Raw genomic sequence first — 25,390 nt, 5'->3', positions numbered from 1 at the left:
GAGGCACAGAAGTGTCACAGGAACACGGGGCGGAACTTCTCCCTGTGCAGTGCCCGAGCACCGGGACAGAACGCCCGGAGAGGCTGCGGAGTGTCCCCGCTGGGGACAGCCAAGAACCGCCCGGATGCACTCCTGTGCCACGTGCCGTGCCTGAGCAGGGAGCCTGGACCAGATCACCCACGGTGGTCCCATCCTGGGATTCCCAGGGACGGCGGGACACGGCGGGGACACGGCGGGACACGGCGGGACACGGCGGGGACGCTGCAGGGCGCGGGCGCGAAGGCGCAGCGCCCGCCGCTCCCGTGTCCCTCGCCGGCTCCCGTAGCGGGCCCGGAAGTGGCGCGCTGCTTCCGGCCTCTCCCGGCGGCGCCGGGGCGCTCCGGGGCCGCGGGCACGGTCGGAGCGGCGCTCCCGCCTCGCCGTGAGACGGCTCCCCGCGGACCGGGCTGGGCCCGCCGTGCCCCGCCCGGCTCGCCGTGGCTCCGGGGGCGTAGGGGCGCGGCTCGCCCGTGTGTTCCGCGGCGCCAGGAGCGAGCTGCCCTCGGTGTGTGTGCGCACCGTGCAAGCTCATTTAAGGAGAACATCCTTTGCCTTGCGGTGTGGCGTCTAAACGCTGTTACTGTGCACAGGAGAACAGCTCGGTCTGTTTGTTACAGAGACTGCAAGAAGGTTCCCATCTGGCATGCTGCAAATTCCACGGGGGGCAGCACAGCTGAAGGTAAGTGTGAATGTCTGGGGAGCTCAGGCTGCCTCGCTCTGCACCTGGAAAATGCTTCCAGTGTGCCTGTCACAGGCTTTGGTGGTCAGTATGTCCTGTGGTTAAACACGGATTGAGTGTTTCTGTGGTATCTTTAGTGTGTCCTGTGGTTAAACACGGATTGAGTGTTTCTCTGGGGTCGGGCTTCACTGCTCCTCCCGGTCAGCCTGCTCTGGAATCCTCTCTGAGCTCAGTCCGTGCTTTTGTCTGCAGCTGCTTTGCTGATTGCTGGCACTCGGGCTTGGTCAGCAAATTTCCAAGTGTTTCCAGGGACGAAAGCAGAGAAGCGCTGTGTCTGCTTTGTAGTGCCAAGATGCAGAACAGAGAGCAGAAATCCTTTAGTTCTGTGGAATTTGTCCACTGACAAAACATTGTAAAGGCAAAGAACTCTGAGAAGAGGAGGAAGGAGGAGGAATTTCCTCCAAGCAGGAGATACTGAGAGGATCTCAGGTGGTGAACCTGATTTGATGTGTATGAAGGAGATGTGAGAAGCTGCTCCTTGTTTTCCTCAGGGCGTGGTGATGTGAGGGGTCCTGTGAGCTCTCGGTAAACTCACAGTGTGAACAGTGATAAATGGCGAACAGCAGGAGGGAAGACAGCAGTGCAGGAGCAGCAGCTTGTGAGGGTCATGTGGACAGTGGCAGGAATGCAAACAGACTCCCCCAGCATTATTTGCTGTCTTATTAAAGGGCCTGTTTTGCTTTCATGTTTTGTGTTAGTTTCTTTTTTGAGGAGAACCTCCTTCTGTGTGTGCCAGCAATGTTTGGAACTGGTTTTGTTTATGAAAAGCTGTTTTCATTTCTTAGAAGGGGAACGTGAGCCTCTGCAAAGTGGGTTTTCCTTCAAAGCTTTATCCTGGGTCTAGCATCTCAGCATCAGGAGCTGTGCCTCGACTGCTCCTACTGTCAGTGCTGGCTCACTTTTCGCACATGCAGCTCAGAGATGAAACCCTGACCCTGCTTCCCGCGTGTGTCCGCAGCCGGCGCCGCTGCCATGGTGAACGAGGAGCACAGCGGCGCCCTGCTGCTGCAGCTGGGGCCCGGCCTGCGGGCCCGCCCCGAGGAGCTGCTCCGGCAGCGGCGGGGCCCCGGCGGCCGCCCGGAGTTCCTGGTGCGCTGGAGCGTGCTCGGCCCGGAGCGGAGAGCGGCGGGAGGCGCCTCCTGCGCGGAGGGCGAGGCCGAGAGCATCTCGCTGTGGATGTCGGCGGAGGAGGTCGGCGCCGCCTGCCCCGCGCTGCCCGCCCCGAGGGCGCCGGGACGGCAGCGGGAGGCGCCCGGCGCGGGCGTCCCGCCGGACCGAGCCTGGCGCCTGGAGATGGAGGCCGACGTGCGGGGCCTGGTGCGGCGGGCCCGGCGCCAGCTGGCCGAGGCCGGGCCGCCCGAGGGCTCCGTGCTGAGCACGCTGCGGGTGCTGGGCGCCTACGCCGGCATCGGCTCCCTGGCGGGCGCCTTCGCGGAGCCGGGAGCCCTGGAGCTGCTGACGGCCTCGCTGCGCCACCGGGAGAGGCGGATCCGCCGCGGCGCCGCCGAGATGCTGCGAGCGCTGGGCGCGCACGGGGCAGGTGCGGCTGCTCCGCCCGGGCACCGGGAGGGGCCGGGGCACGGAGGGGCCCGGGGAGCGGGGAGGGGCCCGGGGAGCAGCGTGTCTGGGAAAAGGGGAGCCATCGGCCCGGACCTTGCAGCCTGCCCTGGACTGCTCTGGGGAGTTAGGAACTCCTTCCCCTGCCAGGTTTCCGAGCTGGGATGCTGGTTAGCTGTTAGGAGGATTTAGGCCAAGGAGATGGGCAGAGTGTGGGGTGTCTCTGCTCCAAGCTGTCAGCTGGAAAGTCTCTGGCCCGTTCTTGGCAGGGAGCCTTTCCGCAGGCCCTGGATAGAGGCTAGTCCTCATTTAAGAGGTGCTGCCATGGCTTGGAAGTGCCTGATGAGGCCTGGGTGCCCCTGGAAGGTTGCTGGTTGTGATGTACCCCACAGGAGCTCTGGCTTTCCATTCCTATGGCCTGAGTTTGTGCAGCTCTGAAGTGGGGCAGATGAGGGGCTGATTCAGGCTAGGACTTGACTTCTTCCCTGGGACTCTGTTCTGGAATCAGTTATTTGGGGTTCCACTTTGTGAGAATCTTGCAGCATTAGGGGTAAGAAAAAACACACCATGCAGCAAAATGTTGCCACTCCAGAGGAAGGGCCAGCACGTGGATGAGGTGACACGGAGCAGCAAAGCTGTTCCTTCCCTGCAGCTGTGTCTGTGGCAGGGAGGGTGGGGTGAGGGTCTCTCCCTGGGGCCTGAGGAGTTGCTGTTGCTGTTGCAGGGGCCCGTGTGCTGCTGTCCCTGATCCAGCAGGATGGCATTGAGCAGCACATGGACTTTGAGAGCCGCTGCACCTTGCTGGAGCTGTTTGCTGAGGTCACATCCCCTGCAGAGCACCGCCTGTCCTTCGAGGGGATTCACCTCCCGCAGGTGGGGCCGGAGCCGCCCCCCGCCCTGGGCTGTGGGGCAGGAGGGGCACACGGGTGGCAGTGGGGCCAGGGCTGGCACCCTCGTGCGGGACAGGAGGGGAGCTGGGGGTAGGCAGGTGAGCAGGGCTGGCTCTAGGGAGAGCTGAGGCTGCTGAGAGGCACCCGGAGAGCCTGGTGTGCCAGCAGGGAGGGCAGGGGGGCTGAGAGGGCTCTGCTGCTGCTGCTGGTGTGGAGCTCTCCTGGGAGCCTGCCTGGGAAGGAGCTCAGGGGCTGGGCCGGAGGTGCTGTGCAGGCTGAGTGAGAGCTGTGCTGGTTGCAGATCCCCGGGAAGCAGCTGCTGGTGCTGGTGAAGCGCTACCTGCGCGTGACTTCTCTGCTGGACAGGCTGAGCGGCGGCGCAGAGCAGGGAGAGGAGCAGCAGGGCAGTGCCGTGCCCAGCGCCGTCCCTGAGGAGAGCAGCCCTGTGCAGCAGGAGTTTGAGTTCAGCATGGCCATGGCAAACCTCATCTCGGAGCTGGTGCACGCCATGGGCTGGAGCCACCGGCACGGGGCAGAGCCGCGGCCGCGCCCCGCGTGCTCCATCTTCCAGCACCAGGGCCCAGCTGGCCCTGCCGTCCAGAAGCCTGTGTTGCCTTCCAACCCTGGTCCTCAGAAAAAGCAGGGCTGTGCCTTCCTGACTGCGTCAGACTTCGCAGACAGCCGTGACTACGTGGAGTACCTGCAGGCAAACCTGGTGCGTGGCATGCGGGTGCGCTTGCTGGAAGACTGCGGCGACGTCAGAGCTGGCGAGGAGGGCGAGTTTCTGCAGAGCACAAGCAGCATGCACATGGTGCAGGTGGGTCATGGGAGACTCGCTGTGGCTGGGATGGCAGGGGGAGTGAGCAGGGTGACCAATTAACAGGATGCTCTCGTGCCTTTGCTGCTGTTCTGAGTGAGATCTGTAGTGCTTGCGAGCAATGTTAGTGTTTTTTTAAAAATAAGGATCCAGGTGTAACCAAGGCAAGAAGTGAGTAAAGATGGAATGCCTCAAAACTGGGCAGTGTGCGTGCTGCAATGTGTACACAAACTGTGTGGTGTTCTGCTTGAGCAGTGCTTCCTGTCCCCAGGCATTTGGGAAACGGGAGGACAAATGCAGCAAGAGGATTGACCAGGTGAGCAAACCTGATTGCCTGGCTTTGTCTGACCCTCAGGTTTTGTGGCAGTCAACGGGCCAGACCCACTGGATGCGCTGGCACATACTGGAGATCGTTGACTTTGGGGACCAGTGGGAGGATCCTGCTCAGGAAAAGGAAAACAGTGTGAGAAAGAGCTTTAATGTAGACACAGGTGAGACTGTGATGTGTGTGTAGATCACCTCCTTCTTTCTGGTTATCCTGGGGGAGAGGAGTGGTGACCTCTATGTGGCCAAACACATAGCAAGGAGCAGGCTGGGGTTAGAAGGCACTGTTAGTTTGTGACCACGTAAAGCTAGGTAAGGAATTGCATGGCTTGTGAGTGGACGGAGTATTTTTGAACCCTAGACTTCTGTCAAGATGTATAATAAAAGTAACGATTTAAAAAGCATAAAATTTGATTTAAACTGCAACTGTTAAAACTTTGTTTGAATTAACTGACCAAACTGCCAAAACATGAATATAGAATTTCTCTGAGATGGAGCTGTTTAGGGGCACTCAAGTCCCCTTAAGCAAATGATAAGGATTTTTAAAAGCATTAACATAACAACAATTTGTTTAACTTTGTACTGTTAAGCTTTTAAGAAGGTGTTAAAGTATTAAAGAACTGTTTTAGTAAGAAATCTGCAGCATTTCCTAGAATCATTTAACACTGCCCTTGTACTGGGAGAAAATAAAAGGCAGAATCCAGGCTGCAGATAGCCCTTTCTTGTTCAGCATCTGACACGATTCTAGCCAGGGAAGCCTATCAAAGAAACTCTTTTATCACAGCTGTGATCTTCTAGGATATCTTTTGTGTAGATTGGTTTGGATTGCCTGGTTGCAGGAGAGAATATTAACAAGATCAGCAGCTAATTGCACGCTTTGGAAATATTGCTAGTTGATAAGATGGTTTCTCTAAATGGCTTCTATCTCTTGTAGTTAAAGGCTTAACTTCATGTCAGTTGCAGTGTCTGACTTAAACTCAGTTAGATTTCTCCTTTTCATGGTGGTTCTGATTTTGGGGGAAGCAGGAGCTCTGTTTCACTTGTGTGTGTAACTCTTTCCAGGCATCTTTTCCCACAAAGAATATGAGTTGCAATGTGGGGTGTGCACCAGGGGCTGGGGTTTGGCAGAGCTGACCGTGCCTCCCTTGCTCTGCTCCCCTGCAGCTCCACGGCCGTTCCTGCGCAGGCCCCGGGGCGGGCTGTACTCCCTGCCCTACCTGGGGCAGCCGCTGCCCGGGGCTGCGGAGGCGCTGAGCCGCGCCGAGTGGTGGGAGCTGCTCTTCTTTGTGAGGAAGCTGCAGGCACAGGAGCAGCAGGAGATCGCCTCTCTCATCCAGCAGCACCGGGGAGAGCAGGTGGGGGCCGTGCCTGCAGCCGGGGAATGGAAGGAGGAGCAAAGGGAACATCAGGGAAGGGAGCAGAGGCAGAGGAGAGGGCAGCTGGAGCTGTGCAGGGACAGCCGGGATGGGACAGCAGCAACGGGAGGGTGAGTGGGTATGGGGAAAGCGTGGAGAGCTTGGCCAGCAGAGCAGGGAGTGGAGATGAGGGGACAGGCAGTGTCCCCCGACTGGAAGAGTGACAGTCCAGCGAGGTTTGGCAGGCGTGGCACGGCCGTGGGGTCACTGTGCCCGCTGCAGGAGGGTGCTGAGCACGGCTGGGAGGGGTGGGCCGGCGGGAGTCGGGCTGGGGACAGCCAGAGCAGGGTGGCAGTGGGGAGCGGCCCTGGGCACCTGTGGCGGGGTGGCCTTGGTGTTCCTGGTGCCCGAGGCCGCCACCGGGGCCGCGGGGTGCGTGGCGAGCCCGAGATTAACCCGGCGCCATCGGCTGCGGGAGGTGGACGAGGAGGCGCTGCCGGAGCTGTCGGTGCCCGCGGAGCTGGCCCGGAAGGTGCTGCAGGCGCTGGAGCAGCGGTGCCAGGGCCGCTCTCTGCGGGAGCTGCGCGGCTCCCGCGTCTACGCCCGGCTCTTCCCCGCTCGGGGCCCGGAGCGGGGCGGCGCAGGGAGCGCGGCGGCGCCCTCGGAGGGCGGCAGCGGCCCCGAGGGCGCCGCGGCCGAGGCGGCGGAGGGAGAGCGCTCTGCGGCCCCGGGGCCGGCCCAGGCCCGCGGCGCGGCGGTGCGCTCGGACTCGCAGCTCTTCAGCGAGCTCCTGGAGAGGGAAGGGCTGCTCCTGCCGGAGGCGTCGGAGGAGCAGGGCCAGGGTAATGTCCTGCCACCCGCTGGGGCACGGGCGCGGTGCTGGCAGCGGCACCTCTGCCCCCACAGGCAGGGGAGGGCTCTGGGCAGGGCACGGGGGCCGTGGGTGCTGGCTCTGTGGGGGCTGGCTCTGTGGGGGCTGGCTCTGTGGGCGCTGGCTCTGTAGGGGCTGGCTCTGTGGGTGCTGGCTCTGTGGGCGCTGGCTCTGTGGGGGCTGGCTCTGTGGGCGCTGGCTCTGTGGGTGCTGGCTCTGTGGGCGCTGGCTGTGTGTGGCACCCCGGGAGCTGCTGGAGGTGTCACCGCCGCCCTGACGCCTCTGTCTCTCCACCAGCGCTGGGCAGCTCCGAGGGCCCGAGTGAGGGCGGCTCGCTGGCCGAGATTGCGGCTCTGCTGGACGGGATCCAGAGCAGCAGCTCGGCGCTGGGGCTGCGCTTGGCTGGGCTCAGGCGCATCCTGAAGGTGCTGGAGGAGGAGCCGCAGTGGGAGCAGCAAGTGGGCACAGCCCAGGGCGGGCTGGGCAGCGGCGGTGCCGGGTGAGTCCTGGGCGCGGCCTGGGGAGGGCCCTGAGGGCAGGGCGGGGGCAGCTCCAGCGGGAAGAGCGGAGGCGGCGGCGGGAGTGCGAGGGGCGGTGAGTGCAAGGGGAGAGGGGGGTTTGTGTCCCTTTGTCCCAGGCAGGATCACTGGGGGACTGTCCCGGCTGCGGGAGGGCAGGAGGGAGGCGGCTGGAGGGGCATAAAGCACAGGCAAGGCCCGATGTGCTGGTAGGGCCCGAGGCTGTGGCGGAGCCCGAGGCTGTGGCGGGGCCCGAGGCTCTGAGGGGGCCTGAGGCTCTGAGGGGGGCCCAAGGTCCGAGGCCCTGCAGGGCCCGAGGCTGTGGGGTGGCAGCGGCAGGGGGCTCCTCCTGAGGGTGCCGTGGCACGCAGGGAGAAGCTGGTGCAGGTGGCCGTGGAGCTGCTGAGCTCGGAGGCGGCAGAGAAGGCGCTGGTGGCGGTGACGCTGCGGCTGCTGGCCGTGCTGCTGCTGGCCCGCCGCGAGTGGCGGGTGCCCTTCGCCACGGCGGGCGGCGTGCGGGCCGCGCTGGCCCGCATGCGGCAGCACGGCCGCTCGGCGCTGGTGCAGCAGGCCGGGCTGGCGGTGAGTGCCCGGGCTGCCGGGGCTGGGCAGGGCCGGCCCGGGCGGGCTGGAGGGGCCGCTGCCCTGCGCTGCTCGTGCCCCGCAGGCCCTGAAGGTGCTGCTGGGAGCCGCGGACGCCGAGGCGGGAGGCGCCGGCGGGACGCGCTCGCCCTGGAGCCGCGGCGACGCGCAGATGATGCGGGAGATCTTTGCCAGCATCGGCTCTGCCTCCGGCGAGGGCTGCGCCGGCCTGCTGAGCAGCATCCCTGCGGCCCTGAGCGCCGTGCAGAGGGTCCCAGGGTAGGGCAGGGCCGGGGCAGGGGAAGGACGGGCGGGGCGGGCAGGGGCTCGTGGGCGCAGGGCAGGCCGAGTGCCGGGCAGAGAGTGGCACGGCCGTGTCCCTGCAGGGGCTCATCGGCGGTGCAGAACGGGCTGCTGGTGGTGAACGCGCTGGTGGACGGGCACCGGGGCCTGGCGGAGCAGCTGGCGAGCGCCGATCTGCTGGCGGTCCTGCAGAGCTGCTGGAGGGCCGGGCCGAGCGGCGGCTGCCCGCGGGCAGGGCTGGCCCTCAGCGCCCTCAATCGCCTGGCGGAGCACGGGCTGCCCCCGGGCCCGGAGGCGGCAGCAGGTACCGCTGCCCGCCCGCCCCGCGGGGCCGGGGCTGCCGGCCCAGGGCAGAGCGCCCCAGGGTCGCTGCCGCCGCGGCGGGGCCGGGCCGGCTCAGGTGTCCCTGTCGTGGCAGGCAGAGAGGTCCCGTTGGACCCGGAGGGCGTGCGGGAGCTGCTGGGTGCCCTGGGCGACGGCAGCCTGTCCAAGGAGGTGCTGGTGGCCCTGGAGCGGCAGCTCTGCGGCCCAGGCCCTGTCCCCTCTGGGCAGGGGGCGCAGCTGCTGCGGGACCGCGGCTGCTTCCAGCTGCTGCTGCGGGGCCTGGAGCTGCTGGGCTCGGAGAGGGCTGCGAGCCTGAGCATCCTCAGGTGGGTGCAGGGCACTGGGGGCTCTGGGCCCCTCAGCAGGGGAGTGAGTGCCGGTGGTGCTGCTGGGGAGCCCCAGGCGTGTCCGTGGGTCCTGCTGGGGCTGTTCTTCACTGGGGACAGGCTGAGCCCAGCACACAGGCAGGGGCTGATGGCAGTGTCCTGGGGCACGGGGCCACGTGGGCACACAGCAGCGGTGCCTGGCTGCCGGGGGGGACACGCAGGGCCAGAGAGGACGCGCCTGGGTGCTGGTGGGGTGTGCAAGGTGCCAGGGGAGCCTTGGTTCCCAGTGCCTGAGAGGTCCCTTCCAGGCGGGGCAGGGGAGCAGGGCTGCCTGCAGCACTGCTGTCCCTGTGCCCCGGCCTGAGCAGGCCCCTCGGTCACCCAGGATCCTGAACAAGTTCCTGGACAGTTACGAGGAGGATGTGCTGCCTTGGCACGAGTGCGTGGAGCCCTGCGTGTCCCTGCTGAGCAGCCACAGCAGCAGCTGGGAGGTGAGGGGGCCCCAGCAGGGCCGGCAGGCGGGCAGGGGTGGCCGTGCTGGCCGTGCCCCGGCCGGGCCCGGCGCTGGGCAAGCAGGGCCCCGCCGGTGGCAGCCCGGCCTCGTGCCCGAGGCTGTCCTGGCCCTGGCCGTGTCCTGGTGGCCCTGCCCGGTCTGGCTATGCCTGGCCAGGCTCTGGTGGGGCTGGGATGGGAGGAATGGAGCCGAAGCTCCGCTGCCAGGGGTGAGGAGCTGCCAGCAGCGCCCCCTCTGCTCAGGGCTGCGTCTCAGCAGGTGCTGCAGGAGGTTGTTGGCTTCCTGCACCGCCTGGGCAGCGCCAGCAAGGACTGTGTGGTGGTGATGTGCCACGTGGGCGCCCACGAGGCGCTGTCCAGAGCCCTGGAAAAGCACAGCACGGTCCCGCCGCCGGCGCCGGCCCTGCTCGAGCTGCTGGCAGAGTGTGAGAGGTACACCGGGCTCTACAAGGAGCTGAGCAGCAGCGTCCTGGCCGGCTGCATCCAGGTGGGCTGGGGAGCTGGGTGTGGGGGCAGCAGGCTGTCCCTGTGCTCCCTGCCTGGCACAGCCCTGCAGGGCTGAGGGGAGCAGGGCTGGGCCCTGGTGAGAGCCTGCCCCGTCCCACAGCTGGTGCTGGGGCAGATCGAGGAGCACCGCCGCAGGCAGCAGCCCATCTGCATCCCCTTCTTCGATGTCTTCCTGCACAACCTGTGCCGAGGTGAGCGCAGGCAGAGGCGGGGGAGCTGAGCCCAGGCTCGGGGGCTGAGGCTCCCTGTGCTCTGCCCACAGGCTCCAGCACGGAGGTGAAGGAGGACAAGTGCTGGGAGAAGGTGCAGGTCTCGTCCAACCCCCAGCAGGCCGGCAGGCTCACGGACAGGAACCCCAGGACCTACTGGGAGTCCAACGGCAGCAGCGGCTCCCACTGCATCACCGTGCACCTGCAGGCTGGGGTGGTGATCAGGTGGGGCTGGGCCACAGGGGCTGTGCAGGGAGGGCCTGGGGGCTGTGCCAGGGCCCGTGCTGGGGACAGAGGGACACGGCTGTGCCAGGGCCTTGTGCTGGGGACAGAGGGACACGGCTGTGCCAGGGCCCCATCCCGGGGACAGAGGGACACGGCTGTGCCAGTGCCCTGTGCTGGGGACAGAGGGACACGGCTGTGCCAGTGCCCCATCCCGGGGACAGAGGGACACGGCTGTGCCAGGGCCCGTGCTGGGGACAGAGGGACACGGCTGTGCCAGGGCCCGTGCTGGGGACAGAGGGACATGGCTGTGCCAGGGCCCGTGCTGGGGACAGAGGGACATGGCTGTGCCAGGGCCCGTGCTGGGGACAGAGGGACATGGCTGTGCCAGGGCCCGTGCTGGGGACAGAGGGACACGGCCGGCAGGGCTGGGGCTGTCAGGGCCCTGTCCCAGGGACAGAGGGACACGGCTGTGCCAGGGCCCCATCCCGGGGACAGAGGGACACAGCTGTACCAGTGCCCTGTCCCAGGGACAGAGGGACACGGCTGTGCCAGGGCCCGTGCTGGGGACAGAGGGACACGGCTGTGCCAGGGTCTGTGCAGGGGACAGAGGGACATGCCTGTGCCAGTGCCCTGTGCTGGGGACAGAGGGACACGGCTGTGCCAGTGCCCCATCCCAGGGACACAGGGACACGGCTGTGCCAGTGCCCCATCCCAGGGACACAGGGACACGGCTGTACCAGTGCCCCATCCCAGGGACAGAGGGACACGGCCAGCAGGGCTGGGGCTGTCGGGGTCCTGTCCCGGGAGCTGGGCCCGGTGGGGCAGCCCCGTGCTTGCTGTGCTGTGCTGCAGGGAGCTGAGCATGCTGGTGGCCAGCGAGGACTCCAGCTACATGCCATCCCGGGTGGTGGTGCTGGGCGGGGACAGCCCTGCCACCATCAGGACGGAGCTCAATGCGGTGAGTGCCCGTGGGGGAGAGGGGCTGCTCCTGCCCGAGCCCGGGGAGCTGTGGCCCGGGCTGAGGCCCTGGGAGGTGTGAGGGGAGGTGGGACTGGCAGGAGCTGCGCTGCGGAGCCTTTTGCAGCTGCCTGTGGTGCTGAGGGCTGCGTGTCTCGGCGCAGGTGAGCATCCTGCCCTCGGACAGCAGAGTGGTGCTGCTGGAGAACATGAGCCGCTTCTGGCCCGTGGTGCAGATCCGGGTGAAGCGGTGCCAGCAGGTAGGGGAGCAGGGCCGGGCTGGGGGCGGCGGGGGCCGTGCCAGGGACTGAGGGCGCTGCTCTCCGCAGGGCGGCATCGACACACGCGTGCGTGGCATCGAGGTGCTGGGGCCCAAGCCCACCCTGTGGCCCCTGTTCAGGGAGCAGCTGTGCCGGCGCACGCTCCTGTCCTGCGCCGCTCGCGCCCACGCCTGGAGCCAGGAGATCCGCCGGGACCGGGGCCAGCTGCTGCAGCTCTTTGGCAGGTGAGCCGTGTCCTGGCTGTGCCACCGTGTCCCCGGTGTGCCGGGGCCCAGGGACGTGGCTGGCAGCCTGTGAGGGGCTGCAGGGCTGGGAAAGGAGCAGCGGCTGTGCCATGTGGGCAGGAGGGGCCCTTGCTCTTGCTGCCCATCAGCTCCTGGATGGGCAGGGCCACCCTGGGGTCCCCTGGGTTTGAGCTGGGCCAGGCCCCCAGAGGGGGATGCTGGTCCCCCACCAGGGCCGGCACATCCTGACAGAGGCCGGCCAGGCACAGCAGGATCTCGTGGCCACAGGCACTGCCCAGTCCCCTTTGGCAGGGGCTGTGAGGGCCCCGAGGGCCCCTGGGGCAGGTCCCAGAGACAGTGAGGGGCCCTCCCTGGCTGCTGGGGGCTCGTGGGGCCGGTGAGCCCCGGTGTCCTGGCACAGGGCAGAGCAGGGGGCAGCTGTGCCCTGCTTTCCCCTGGAGCTCTGCAGCCCCGGCACCGTGCGCTGCCCGGGGGCTGTTGCAGGCTGAACGGGGCGCTGCAGCACGAGCAGGCCTTCGCCAGCCGCTTCCTTCCCGACGCCGAGGCAGCGCGGGCGCTGGGCAGGACGTTCTGGGAGGCCCTGGTGACACCCCTGGTGCAGAGCATCACCAGCCCAGGTACCCCGCGCCCCGGGGCCGCGGCCGCGCCGTGCCCGGGCAGGCGCAGCCCTGAGCGCGGTCGCCCCGCAGGCCCCGCTGGCGTCAGCGCCCTGGCGTGGCTGCTGAGCGAGTACCTGGAGAGCGAGGAGCTGCCGGGCCGCGCCGCGGGCCGCGGGGCCGCCCTCGGGCCCAGCGTGCGCCGCCTCACCCGGCTCCTGGTGCACGTGGACCCCGGCGGCGCCGAGGCGGAGCAGAGCCGAGCAGCAGCCGGTGAGAGCCGGGGCTGCCTCCTGCCCCGGGCTGGGCGGGGCTGCTGCGGGGCCGGGCTGTGGCCGTGGGGCTCCTCTGGCAGTGCCCTCTAGCACAGGGCACAGAGCGGGGAGGGCTTGTGGCCGTGCCCCAGCAGCGGCTGTGCCTGCCCGGCGTCCCCTCAGCCCTGCTGGGGCGGGTGGGTGTGCGGGGCCTGCCCGTGGAGCCCCCTGAGCCTGACCCTTGGCAGGTGGGAAGGAGGGCAAGAACAAGGAGGAGCTGGCCAGGAGTGCACAGGCGGCGGTGGAGCAGTCGAGCGGCCTGTGGGGAATCTCGCAGTGCTGGCGGGGCGTGGTGCAGCAGCAGGTAGAGCTGGGAGGGCCCCTGGGAGGGGTGTGGGACCTGCCCCGGGTGGTTGGAGCAGGGAGTGGGGTCTGGCAGTGCCCTGGGAGCGTGGGGAGGGCACAGGGCTGTGCTGTGTCCCCGTGGTGCCCCCACAGCCCCTGCCCGGCCCTGAGCTGTGCTCCCGGCGTGGCAGCCCCGAGCCCCAGGGCCCCGGGCAGGGCAGGGCAGGGCTGCTCCAGGGGCTCTCCTGCTCTGCCTCAGCCCCAGCACTGCTCCCACAGGTGCAGCGGTTCCTGCAGGCGGCGGGGCAGGCGCCGGACCTCGCGGAGCGCTACTGCCGGCTGTACCAGCGCCTGCGCGGGGCCACGGAGGAGCTCTTTGGCCAGCAGGCCGCCTTCGTGCTGGCCCTGGGCCAGGGCTTTGCGGGGGCTCTGTTGCAGCTCTCCTTCCTGGCCGCCCTGCACGTGAGTCGAGGGAGGTGGCCCCACCGCCCTGGGCACGGCTCTGGGGAGGCTCTGGGTGGGGCTGTCCCATTCCCCCGGCCCACAGAGCCCTGCCCTGGCTCCTTGGAGGTGCCCAGCTCGGGTGTGTGGTGCTCGTGGCAGCGTGGGCCTGGCCCTGGCCGGCTCCTGCCTCGGGCCCCTGCCCAGGAACGCTGGAGCTCCCCGGCTGCTCCCCCAGGGACGCGGCCCCAGCCCGGCCCCGTGGGCCCTGCTGAGCCCTGCTGCAGCCGGCCCTGTCCCTGCAGGTGAGCGAGCAGTTTGCACGCTACCTCGACGTGCAGATCCGGGAGCTGCGCGGGGCCGCGGGCAGCGCGGGGCCTCCGGAGCGGCTGCAGCGGTTCCTGGAGCCCTTCGTGGTCTTCAGCGGCCTGGAGCTGGCCCACAGCTTTGAGCACTTCTACAGGTGAGGCTGCTGCGTGTCCCCGCAGCAGGGCCCGTGCAGCCCGGCCTGCCGTGGCAGCGCTGCTCCCGCAGCGCCCTTGCCTCGGCCGGGCCGGCGCTGACCGAGGCCGGGGGCCCGGCAGGCTCTACCTGGGGGACCGGCTGCTGGCACAGGGGCCCTCGTGGCTGGAAGGAGGCGTCGTGGAGCAGTTGGGGCTCTGCTTCCCCAGCCGCTTTCCCCAGGGGATACTGAGCGACCTGGCCGAGTCGGAGGAGCTGCAGCGCCAGTTCCGCCTCTTCCAGCTGCAGGAGCGGGACCGGCGGCTGCTGGAGACGGGCACGGGCCCGGAGGAGGTGAGGGGAGGGTGGCAGGGAGGCAGAGCCGCCGGCTTTCCTGGGGGGATCCCAGTGCCCAGCTGGAGCTGCCCTGGTGCCCCATGCCAGGTGCTGGGAACGGCCCCAGAGGGGGCTGAGGTGGCCGAGGTGGCGGTGCTGGCCCTGTCCCCACGCTGCTGGCCCGTGTCCCCGCTGTGCTACATGGAGAACCCCGCGAGGATTTTCCCGGCGGCGCTGAGCTCCCCCCTGGAGGAGTTTGCTGACTTCTGCCGGCAGAGTGAGTGCTGGGGCCGGGCTGTGCCCGGAGCCGCCAGGGCAGCTCGGCCACGAGCGGGGCCCGGCAGGGCTGACCCGTCCTGGCACCGCCCCTGTCCCCGCAGGCCAGAGCCAGCCGGGCTGGGAGGGCACCAAGCCCTGCCGGCTGCAGTGGACGTGGCTGGGCCACGCCGAGCTGCAGTTTGGAGACTGCGTGCTGCACGTGTCCACGCTGCAGATGTGCATCCTGCTGCGCTTCAACAGCGCCCAGGTAGGGCTGGGGCCGGGGAGGCGCCGGGGCCGGAGCTGGGCAGGGCCGTGCCCTCCCTTCCCTCCCCTTGCTGGGCTCTCCAGTGGCGTTTGGGGCACGGAGCCCACGGCTGGGCCGGGCCTGTGGCCAGCGAGCCCCAGCCCTGCCCTCGCCCCCGCGCTGCAGGAGGTGTCTGTGGAGGCCCTGCTGCAGGCCACGGGGCTGCCGGCTGAGCTGCTGCACCACGCGCTGACACCGCTGACCCACGGGCAGGGCGTGCTGCAGGGGAGCTGCACTGCTGGGGGTGAGTGTGGGGCTGGCCTGAACCCCCAGGGGCTGCGGGGCTGCAGAGGGGCTGGGGCACGTGTGGGTGCTGGGGGCCATGGGGTGTGTGCCTGGCTGGGCCTGAGGGCAGCGTGGGCTGGGGGTGCTGTGTGGGGTGGGGCTGGGGCCTTGCACAGCCGTGGGGCAGCGTAGGTGGGTGGGGCCGGGCTCTGTGTGTGGGGCTGTGCCCACCCATGGGCACAGGGCCGGGGTGGCAGCAGTGCAGGCAGCCGCAGGAGTCCCAGCTCGGCTCCCCCAGCCCCACAGGTGTCCCAGGGCTCCTGCAGGCCCAGCTCAGCTCCCCCAGCCCCACGGGGGTCCTGGGGCTCCTGCAGGCCCAGCTCAGCTCCCCCAGCCCCACGGGGGTCCCGGGGCTCCTGCAGGCCCAGCTCAGCTCCCCCAGCCCCATGGGTGTCCCGGGGCTCCTGCAGGCCCAGCTGCAGGCCCGGCTGAGCCTGGCTGGTGCTGGCTGCAGGTGCCCTGCGGCTGAACCGGGCAGCGCTGGCGCAGGGCTGCGGGCGCCGGCTGCGGCTGCTGCCCCGGCAGCGGTACCTGCGCACGGAGAGGGCCGAGGTGAGCGCCCTGGAGAGGAAGAGGAACGTGCTGTGCTGCCTCATCGCCCGCATCCTCAAGGCCGAGAAGCAGCTGCACGTGGACAGCCTGGTGTTCAGGGTACGGGGGCGGCGCGGGGGCTGCGCGGGGGCTGCACGGGGGCTGCGGCCGCTGCAGCGGGGCTCCCTTGCTGCCGCAGGTGATTGACGCCTGCCAGAAGGGAGAGCTGGGGCCTGGTGTGCAGTTCCTGAGCTTCTGCTGCCACAGCGTGGACGTGCTGTCCTGCATCCTGCACCTGCTGCACCAGGGCTACGTGCGGCGCCAGGAGGGGCGGCCCCAGGTGCTGGAGTACGTCTGTGCTGAGCCCACAGCCCCTCTGGGAGGTCAAGCACAGATGACATTCCAGTGCAGGCCAGCCCAGGAATCTCTGGAGGAGGACAGCAGAGACAGCCTGCATTGGTAGGGGTGCACATCACCGGGTGTGCAGGGTGTGCACCTGCACCCTGTGTGAACATGACACATTTCTCCCTGTCAGGCAGAGCCCTGGCACAGACAGGGCAGAAGAATATCTCATGGCAATGCTGCAGGAGCCCACGGGGCACACGCTCAGTCCTGAGGAGGCCAAGCTGCTCATGAACCAGACAGTACAGCAGGTCCAGGATACTCTGAGCATATCGGATGATGTTGCTCAGCACCTCCTCATGCACTGTAGGTGGAACGTGGATTTCCTGATTCAGTCCTATGTGGAGAACCGTGAGGCCCTGCTCATCTCCTCAGGACTGCAGGTGCAGGATGTCCAGCCTCCTCCCAGCCCTGGAACCCCCTGCCCGGTCTGTGTGAACCAGCTGTGTCCCACTGAGAAGCCACCAATGCTTTGCTGCATGCATTACTGTTGCGAGGTGAGGGTCCTGGGGCCTTTGGTTCCTGCTGCTTGGCAGGGAATTGCTGCTGTCTGCCTGGAGCAGCTCTTCTTTGGCTGCAGGCGTTATCAGGGGATTTTTCAGAGCTTATACATTCTCTTTTCTCAGCTGGCTTTTTCGTTGTGATCCTTCACTCCCTGGTTTGTCCATTCCCACTTTTTTTTGTGCTCTGGGGTGCTCACCCGTGGTCTGTGGGGTTTTGTGCACCCTCTGCTGGGTGGGGAGGGCTTGCAGGGTGGGCTCTGAGTCTCCTCTTGACCCCTGCAGCCCTGCTGGAGGGAGTACCTGACGACTCGCATTGAGCAGAACCTGGTTGTGAACTGCACGTGTCCCATCTCCGAGTGCCGCGCGCAGCCCACCACCGCCTTCATCTACTCCATCGTGTGCTCCCAGGAGGTCAGAGCCAAGGTGAGGCACTGCCGTGGCTGCTGCCTGCCCAAGCTCTCTGTGGTTTGGTCAGCGCTGTCAGATGGTTTTGTTGCTGCTTTTCCCCTTGCTGTCACCAAGACTGGCAGTGTGGTGATGGTGGCCAGGCAGATTTTGTCTGTTGTCTCTGATTATGGTCCATACCAGCTGTTCAGGAAGGTGTAACATCAACGAAAGAGCACAGTGGTATTTCCTCTAGATAAATCTCCAGCAGGCAACATTTCAGGGACATCATTAGATCAGGACTAGATGAGAGCCATGGTAGCAGCTCATGACAAGTATCGTCTGTGTGTGCTGGAAGCAATTAAATAATAATAAATAAATAATACAAAAATAAATAATAATAATAGCCAAATGAAAATATGATTAATTTCATTTTACTGCTGCATCAGTGACCCCTGTGTCCTTTCTCTTCCATCAGTCTCTGGCTTTGAGCACCAGACCCTGCTTTCAAGGCCTAACCATGCAGCTTCTCAGGCTTAAATCTCCTTCCTGGCTTCTCATTCCAGTATGAACAAGCCCTCCTCAGACGTTACGTTGAGTGTTGCTCCAACCTGACGTGGTGCACCAACCCTCAGGGCTGTGATCAGATCCTCCTTAAGGATGGACTCGGTTATGGAGCAGCCTGCTCCAAGTGCTCCTGGATATCCTGCTTCAACTGCAGCTTCCCAGAGGTGGGGCCGAGAGGATCTCAGGCTGTACCGCCTTAGGTTTGGCACACCCCCTTCTCCCTTGGTGTGGTTGGCTGACTCTCTCTCTCTCTCTCTCTCTCAGGCCCATTATCCTGCCAGCTGCAGCCACATGTCTCGGTGGGTGGATGATGATGGATACTACGAGGGAATGACAAGTGAAGCCCAAAGCAAACACCTGGCCAAGCTCATTTCAAAGCACTGCCCAAATTGCCAGGCTCAGATAGAGAAAAATGAGGGGTGCCTGCAGTGAGTACACAATTCTGTTTGTGCTGGCTGCCACGGGCCCTGGCTGTGGTGTAGGGGAGCACTGTCAGGAGCTCTCTGCAAGGGGCTGGCAGCACTGAGGGGTTCCACTGTCCTTCTGCAGTATGACATGTGCCAAGTGTAACCACGGCTTCTGCTGGCGCTGCCTCAAGCCCTGGAGGCCCAATCACAAGGATTACTACAACTGCTCTGCCATGGTGAGTGCTCTGCTCTACCTCCTTGCTCCATGCTTGTGTTCAGAGGCCCTGGGGCCTCTCAGAGGTGCTAAGGATCCCCACTTGGGCCCTTTACTCTAGACCTAGTGAATTTGGCAGTGATACTGGCAAATAATACTGCCAGTAATACTGCGCTGGTACCTGAGGGAAATGGCTGCAGGTTCCTGTACCTTTCCTTTCAGGTGAGTAAAGCAGCCTGGCAGGAGAAGCGTTTCCAGGACTACAACGAGAGATGCACCTTCCATCACCACGCCAGGGTAAGGGCTCCTCCCTCCTGTGCAGGCTCTGACTGCTGCCCAGCCCTGGTGAGCAGGGCTGGGTCAGTGCCTTCTCTGCCTAGAGGCAGCCTTCAATCACAGAATTCACAGGATTCACAGAATCACTGGGTTGGAAGAGACCTACAAGATCATCGAGCCCAACCCAGTCCTAACACCTCAACTAAACCACAGCACTGAGTGCCACATCCAGTCTTTGTTTAAACACATCCAGGGATGGTGACTCCACCACCTCCCCGGGCAGGCCATTCCAGTACTTTGTCACTCTTTCTGTGAAAAACTTCTTCCTAATATCCAACCTAAATTCCCTTGGCACAGCTGGAGGCTGTGTCCTCTCATTCTGTCAGTGCTGTCTGGAGAAAGACACCAACCCCACCTGATACAGCCACCCTTCAGGGAGTTGTAGAGATAAGATCATCCCTGAACCTCCTTTTCTCCAGGCTGAACATCCCCATCCAGCTGGGGATCTCTGGATGATCGTTATGCCCTGGCTCTGACATTAGGGGTTAGTCCTTGGCTGCTTTCTTCTGTCCAGTCTGTTGTGGAAGCTGAGCACCTGACCTGTGGTATTCAGGGGCTCAGAGAGGCGCAGGAGTCTGAAGCACTGGTGACTGAAGGCTGAGCTCTGCTCAGAGCTGAGGTGCTCTAAAAGGCTGAAGTGATGGCGCAGTGGAAATGTCACAGTTGGATGCATTAAATGCTCTGCTGCTGCCTGCATCTTCTGGGGTGGCACTTCAGAATGCTTAGCAATTATTTGTGTGGAAGGTGCTGTTTTTCCAGTCTTGTGAAGCTTGACAGTGACATTGACCTTTCCCCCCTCCTCCTTTGGTTATTGCAGGAATTTGCCATAAGTCTGAGGAACAGCATTTCTTCCATCAGAGAGATGCCAAAAGTTAGGAACTTGACTTTTGTTCTTGATGCCTGCAAAGTGCTAGAACAGGCACGGAAGGTAAGGCTGGATAATAAAATCTTGCTGAGGCTTAGACTTAATTCTGTTGGTATATTTAGTGCCTTTCTTAAAGTGAAGAGACACCAACATTTCCCACTCCTGTGTGCTGATGGGTGTGACTCTGCCCACTGCTCAGCCACACTTGTTATGCATTTACAGCCTGTGTTCTTGTGATGGTTTGCAGGGGGGAACAATCAGTTGTTTTAGACTTCAGTATGAATAATTGCACATTCATTTCCAATTCTGCCAGTAGCTCTAGACAGCCTGGCACTGCTGTCCCTTGCCATAGTGGGTCCCTGGGCTATGGCCACTGGTGATAAAGAGGTCTGGAAGGGTTTGATGCTGCTCCCTTCTTGCCCACTCTGAAGCTGAAGGAGGTGCTTAACAACATGCTCTGTACTTTTCCAGGTGCTGGCCTACTCCTGTGTGTACAGCTACTATAACCAGGACACTGAGAGCATGGATATTGTGGAGCAGCAGACTGAGAGCCTGGAGCTGCTCACCAATGCTCTGCAGATCCTCCTGGGTGAGTCCTGCAGCCTCTTTGTTGTGTTGTGACTAGCAACAAGCAAGTTGTGACTGGCATTTCCAGCTGCAGTCCAAGAGCAGCAGCTCTGCAGTGGGGCCATAGCAAATATGCCAGCACCCAGCTGGCCTCGCTTCCCCCAGTGCATTTTGGCCTTCTTGGTGCCATTTCTGAGGAAGTCCAGTTTGGCTGCTGGTGGGGAATGATGCAGGAAAGAGCAGCGTGCTCTATTCTGAACAAGGGACGCGTGTGCACAGGAGATCCCAGCAGCCACGGCTGGCTCCAGTCAGAGCCAAGGACTGGTCTCTGCTGGAGAGCAGGGCGTGAGTGTTGGCCTTGGATTGCAGAGGAAACCCTGCTGCAGTACCAGGACCTGGCCACTGCCCTTGGGCTGCTGAAGGCAGAGCACTTCCGAGCGGGTTTGGAGCTGCTGCGGCAGATCAGGGAGCGGCTCTTCGCCATTCTCTGGCACTCCACGCAGGTGAGGCCCACGTGCCTGCTCCTGGCTTGTCGTGCTCTGCTCTGGTTTGATTGTGGGCAAGCTAAAGGGCTTCATCAGCTGAGGGGACGGACCCAGGGTTGTGTGTGTGCAGGGTAGGGGTTGCAGCACAAAGTACACCCCGAATCACATCCTGTTTCTGTCCCTTGGGCTGTTCTTTCCTGCCAACAGGATTTCCACGTCGGGCTCCAGACCTCAGGAGATGCTGCTCAGAGAAAGCTGAAACTCTCCAATGTGCCTGCTTCAGCCCTGGCGTGTGCAGGGTGAGTTTTCCTAGTGGGAAACAGGGGAAGGTCAGTGCAGACAAAAAGGAGCTGAGCAGAGTTTCCTCCTGTGCTCACTGCCATACAAAAGAGTGAATGGCAGACACTGCTTACGTGGATCCTGTCTTGGGGTTTGAGGTGGCAATTTAAGTGACACAGCGGTGTAGGGAAACCAGCAAAACCTCTCCTTGTATGCAGCTATGATAAAGAAAGCTCCAGCCCTGGCAGACTCAGTTCTGGAAGTTGCTCTCCCTGGATTTGGCTGGGGATGCTGACACAGTGACAGTAGGGGCTTGAGGGGCTGGGTGGCAGCTGATGCTCACAGCAGAGGCTCTGCTCCTGTGCTCTCCTCAACAGGCAGAAACGCATCCTCCTGTGTGACTCCCCCAACACAGACGAAGGTGGGAAGGAGGATGAGGATGAGGAGTACGACCCACAGTGGCAGGACGTCTACGATGACGATGATGACCTTGATGAAGACAACTTTATGATGGATAACGAGTCAGATGGTGACTCTTACTTTGATGATGATGATAGCTTTCATGGCTAATACTGGAAGTGTTCTGCCACCTTGGACCCCTGCCTCTACTTTGTCTCAACCAGATTGTGTGAGTGTTTTTCTTCAAAGGTAGGGAGGAGCTCTCAGGTGGAAGAAAACATTTCCCCTGGAGGTTTCTTGCTCAGTGATTCTTGAATATGCAGGAGCATGCTCTGGGCAGCTGGTCTGTGTTCCTGTGGCCACCTCTCAGAAAGATATCTTGCCTTTTTCCCTCATCTCCAGTGCTGCTTGTAGGTGTTGGATTGAGTTAGAAGGTCACAGCCCACCTGCAGAGACAGGACCCTGTTAGAGGCTGCTCCTTGTCCCTGCTGTGCTGTCCCCAGGGGCTGGGCACAGGAGGGTGGCACGTGTCCCAGCACAGCACTGTCTAGCAGTGGCCAGTGTCTAGAAATGCTGTAAAAAGTTGCATTTACACTCCAGTTAAAGCCCCCCAACAGGAGCTGCTGGGATTCTCTCCAGCCCCTGATGGATGTGGTTCGGTTCCTCTGGTTTAGAGGGGCTGCATTTCTGCCCTTTGTTGGAGTTTTCTTTTCTTTTCTGAAGCAGCAAGGGCTGCTATGAGTGGCACAAGTTTGGAGGATTGTTTCAGTTTGTAAGTATATGCACACATTTATTTTATATATATAATATATATGCAGAGATTGTTCAGATACTACTGTATCTTTGCAAAAAAAAAAAAAGAAAAAGACAACCCTGAGGAACAAGGGTTGAAAAAAGTTCTGTTTAAAAAAATAAACAGTTTTCTTCTAGTACAGGCCTTCTTGTTGTCTGTGGGAAAGGGGAGTGGAGGGAGAGCAGGATACCCTCGAGTGAGGATGTGACCTGGATGTGCTTCTCTCTGAGGTTATTTGTGAAGTTACTGTGGGTTTGGAATCCTCACCCAGAGCAAACAGCCTGCCCTGCAAGGTGGCTTTGCCTTCCTTCAAGGAACGCTGAGAGGGCATGGGGAGGGATGGGGAGCAATGGGAAGGGCCGTAGGGAGTGGTGGGGCTGGCATTTCTGGGAACAGGGAGAAGGCAGGATGCCTGATGCTGATGGGAGTGGGAACATCTGGTGCACAGCAGAAGACGTGGGACTGCTGTCAGGGCTTGAGGGGAGATTTGGGATTGTTTTGGGGATACAGGGCTCTTAGGCCTTGGATATCATCTGGAAGGGATGTGGGATCCTTATGGGATGCTGGACAGACTGTGAGGGGAGACTGATTTTTACACTTCCCTGCAGCTGGTGGCTCCTGGTCCTGCGGAGTCTGTCATGGTGCAAGTCCCACCCTGCTCCCCATATGTGGCAAAGGGTTCCCTGTGACACCTCTCTGGGCCCTCGGGGGCACTTGGGGGAGAGACTGGTGGGGGTCCAGACAGCCTTGTCTTCCCCAGTGTGACCAGGAGCAGCCTGAGTTTCCCAGGGTGTTGGGGACAGCAGAACATCCCAGATGCCTGAGCTGCCTGTGGGGAGACTCATGCCTGCAGTGCCTCTGTCACTGTCTCCTGAATGTCTGCTTCAACTCCACGGAGGCAGAAGGATTGTGAGTCTCTGCTCCCGGGGAGTGTTTGTGCTGAAAGCTGTGATCAAACCCTTCTCTTCTGCTCCGTGGGGGGTTCCTGTGCTCCCTGAGCTCGTGGGACACCTGTGCTGGGGTTGGACAGGACAGTTTGTACTGTCCCCATCACACCACCTCCCTGACACGGCCTGAGGGCTCAAGGACAACAGGAAGGGCTTCTTCAGGTCTCATGCCTGGACCACGGGCTCTGGGGTGGGGACACGGATGGGGATGGTGCTGAGGACAATCCTGCCCTTGATTAATTGCAGCTGTGTTAATTAGTCAAGAGTGGGAACAGCCCTGCCCTCCCAGCCCTGGGGTGGTACAGAGGAGTTTGGTGGGAGGGAGGCAGCTGCAGCCTGCTGGGGGGCTGTGAGGAGAGAGGGACAGGAGGGACAGAGACAGGGGGAAACAGAGAAAGGGGAACAGCGTGTGAGGGACACAGAGAGAGAGAGCGGGAAACAGCGTGTGAGGGACAGAGAGAGAGAGAGAGAGAGAGAGAGAGAGAGAGAGAGAGCGGGAAACAGCGTGTGAGGGACAGAGAGAGAGCGGGAAACAGCGTGTGAGGGACAGACAGGGTTAGATGGCCGTGCTGGGGACAGCAAGGAGAGAGCTGGAACTGCAGAAGGGAAGGGGAGGAAGAGCTCGGGCTGTGTGGAACTGCCCAGGGATTGCAACAGAGAAAAGGTATGAGGGACTTCTAGATAACGAGGTAGTGATAGTTAAAGCCTTCTGAAGTTGTACTGAGGCACTCTGAGTGTCTGGCTGTCTCAGCAATGACGCTCTGGGCCCACCCTCCTTGAGCAGGGAGGTTGGACCAGGTGCCCCACTGTGGTCCCACAGCGCTCATTGTGTGAGCCTGTGCCACATGGGCTGTGTCTGAGAGTACTGAGAGGTGCCACAAGGCCACTTTTCATCATCCTTGAAAGGTCATATCAGTCGAGGGGATGCTCCCAGGGACTGGGAAAAGGCAGATTATATAGCCACTGTCAAGAAGGACAGTCCTGCTGAGGCAAGGATTATGGTGGTTAATAATTTTGAGTAGAGTGATTTAGGACAAGAATGGTGATGGGTGGCAGTGAATTGAATTATTGTTGATAGCAGTGATTAGGGATTCTGTGGATCAGAAATGGAAAGGGACTGGGACTAGAATTTGTTAGATTGCAAATGCTGCTGTCAGTAGGGGCAGGACTTTGGGTGGTTTGGTTTGCTAAAGTCACACTGGTTCTGCTTCAAAAGACAACAAATGCCGAGGCAGCTGCTTGTGCCAGGGAAGTGTTTGATTGTGGCTTCAGTGGCTTGTGGGTGGTGGGATTTGCAGATTTGGAGATGAGTGGAAGGACAGCACGGGTGTTAATTCCTATTCTTGTTCAAGCCATGATTCAGTGGCTGCTCAGAATTGTAATGATGGCTTCTAGAGGTAAGAGCAGCCTCCAAGAGGAGGAGATCACTTTGCACGTCACAGCTCTGTGTTCACCTCACCACAGTGATTCCTCATGCTCAGGCACATATCCCTAAGGAATAGACAGGGCTGATGGGTGTGCTGCTGCCTGCTCTGTCCTGGCTTGGATTCCCCTTCCAGAGAGGCTCAGTTCTGACAGTGGAGTTCCATTCACTACTGCCTGGACTAATCCAAAGGGGTGCACAATGTTTGGGCACTGTTTGCCTTGTGTGTAGGATTTTTCATTCTTCTAATATTAAAAAGGCCGAAACAATTAGAATTGGGATACCATGGGAATAGGGACTTGATGAGATAAAGATATTTAAAAGTAGAAGGTCAGGTCAAGAGTAGTTATGGCAGGAAAAAAGGAGGTAGGGGAGATGATTTGAACCTCTGGATAATGGGATTAAACCTTCTGCCTTTGCTGAGCTCTGCTATGGGAGCAGTCCTTTTCCAGGACAGGGGATAATACTCACTTGGTAGTTTGAGTTTGTTACTCAGAGGCCTACTTGTACTCACTTTTTCCATCCTTTTGTAAATGGAAAGTTAATGTAGAGGGAAAGTGACCTGGTCTGAACCCAGCTCATATAGGACTGTTAATCCCTGAATATAAAAATCCTTATGAGCAGCTGCTCCTTTAGGATGTTCTGATCCAACATCAAAGTTGTCAACTTCCATGTCAAAATGGGCTCTTAGAGGACATTGAGCTGTTTTCCCTGGGTGGTTTGGGCAGTCGCAGGGAAGGGGGAAGGATGAAGAATTTGGGCTGGGGTTGAGCCAAAATGGCAATCTGCTGCTCCTGATTTCCTCCCAGCTTGTGCAGCAGGGTGACAACTCCACCCCTGCAGACCACTCTCCTTTCCAAGTCACACGTGGGCCGGCTTCTCGCCGCTCTGCCCGGGGCACCCCGAGCCGCTCCCGGAGCCCGGGGCGGAGATGCTGCGGGGGACGGGGCGGGAGCCGGGCGGAACCGCAGGCGGGGCCGGGCCAGGCGGAGCCAGAGGGCGGTGCTGCTCCACCACCACCAGCGTGAGGAGCTCTCCCAGAAACCCTTCCAGAGCCGCCACAGCCAGCGCGGAGAGAGCCCGGCGGAGGCGGGAGCGCAGCAGGGGCGGGCAGGGGCCCGGGCCGCCCACGGGCGCCTTGCGGGACGCGGCATGAGCCGGGCTGGGGAGGCGGAGCACGGGCGGGACGGGAGGACGCGGACAGGGGCACAGAGCGGAGAGTCGAGCGGGAAACCGATCGAGAGGGCGCTGCCGGTGCTGCCGCCGCCGCCGGAGCGCGCTGCCGTCCGTCCGTCCGTCCGCTGCCGCCGCGAGCCCAACGGAACGAAAGAAACAAACGAAGAAATCAAAAAGCGAGGCTGATTCCTCCTAGAGAAGCCACCAGAGGTCCTGACAGCGCTGTTGCAGCACCTCGGCACCCTCACAGTGAAGAGGATTTTTCGG

General features: G+C 62.5%; 1 protein-coding gene across 5 annotated transcripts; it reads left to right on the top strand.

Annotated features, from left to right (window-relative positions):
• The first annotated feature begins 347 nt into the window (after positions 1-347).
• LOC134547578 (cullin-9-like) lies at positions 348-21,713 on the top strand. Of its 5 annotated transcripts, XR_010079528.1 has the most exons (43): positions 405-544; positions 657-718; positions 1,737-2,318; positions 3,060-3,208; positions 3,527-4,042; positions 4,398-4,533; positions 5,531-5,721; positions 6,200-6,563; positions 6,890-7,091; positions 7,482-7,692; positions 7,778-7,971; positions 8,079-8,299; positions 8,414-8,645; positions 9,031-9,136; positions 9,418-9,645; positions 9,766-9,856; positions 9,928-10,099; positions 10,952-11,057; positions 11,221-11,316; positions 11,386-11,561; positions 12,066-12,199; positions 12,272-12,451; positions 12,681-12,796; positions 13,057-13,239; positions 13,524-13,681; positions 13,803-14,013; positions 14,104-14,272; positions 14,376-14,521; positions 14,687-14,804; positions 15,300-15,496; positions 15,576-15,835; positions 15,912-16,275; positions 16,564-16,704; positions 17,232-17,396; positions 17,497-17,660; positions 17,782-17,875; positions 18,076-18,150; positions 19,007-19,117; positions 19,526-19,643; positions 19,991-20,124; positions 20,314-20,405; positions 20,763-21,013; positions 21,187-21,713. XR_010079528.1 is itself a non-coding variant. In XM_063391699.1 (42 exons), exons 3-42 carry the CDS (start codon positions 1,751-1,753, stop codon positions 20,953-20,955), a joined length of 7,482 nt encoding a protein of 2,493 aa, XP_063247769.1. In that variant the 5' UTR covers positions 405-544; positions 657-718; positions 1,737-1,750; the 3' UTR covers positions 20,956-21,713. The 5 variants fall into 5 exon arrangements, 4 of the variants coding, with proteins under 4 accessions (XP_063247770.1, XP_063247769.1, XP_063247771.1 ...); XM_063391699.1 differs by having other exon boundaries at positions 20,763-21,713; XM_063391700.1 differs by having other exon boundaries at positions 348-718; positions 20,763-21,713.
• The last annotated feature ends 3,677 nt before the right edge of the window (positions 21,714-25,390 follow it).

The sequence above is a fragment of the Prinia subflava genome, chromosome 2, assembly GCF_021018805.1.
Source record: "Prinia subflava isolate CZ2003 ecotype Zambia chromosome 2, Cam_Psub_1.2, whole genome shotgun sequence".
Lineage (NCBI taxonomy): Eukaryota > Metazoa > Chordata > Aves > Passeriformes > Cisticolidae > Prinia > Prinia subflava.
This window is presented reverse-complemented; position numbering and strand designations above follow the sequence as displayed.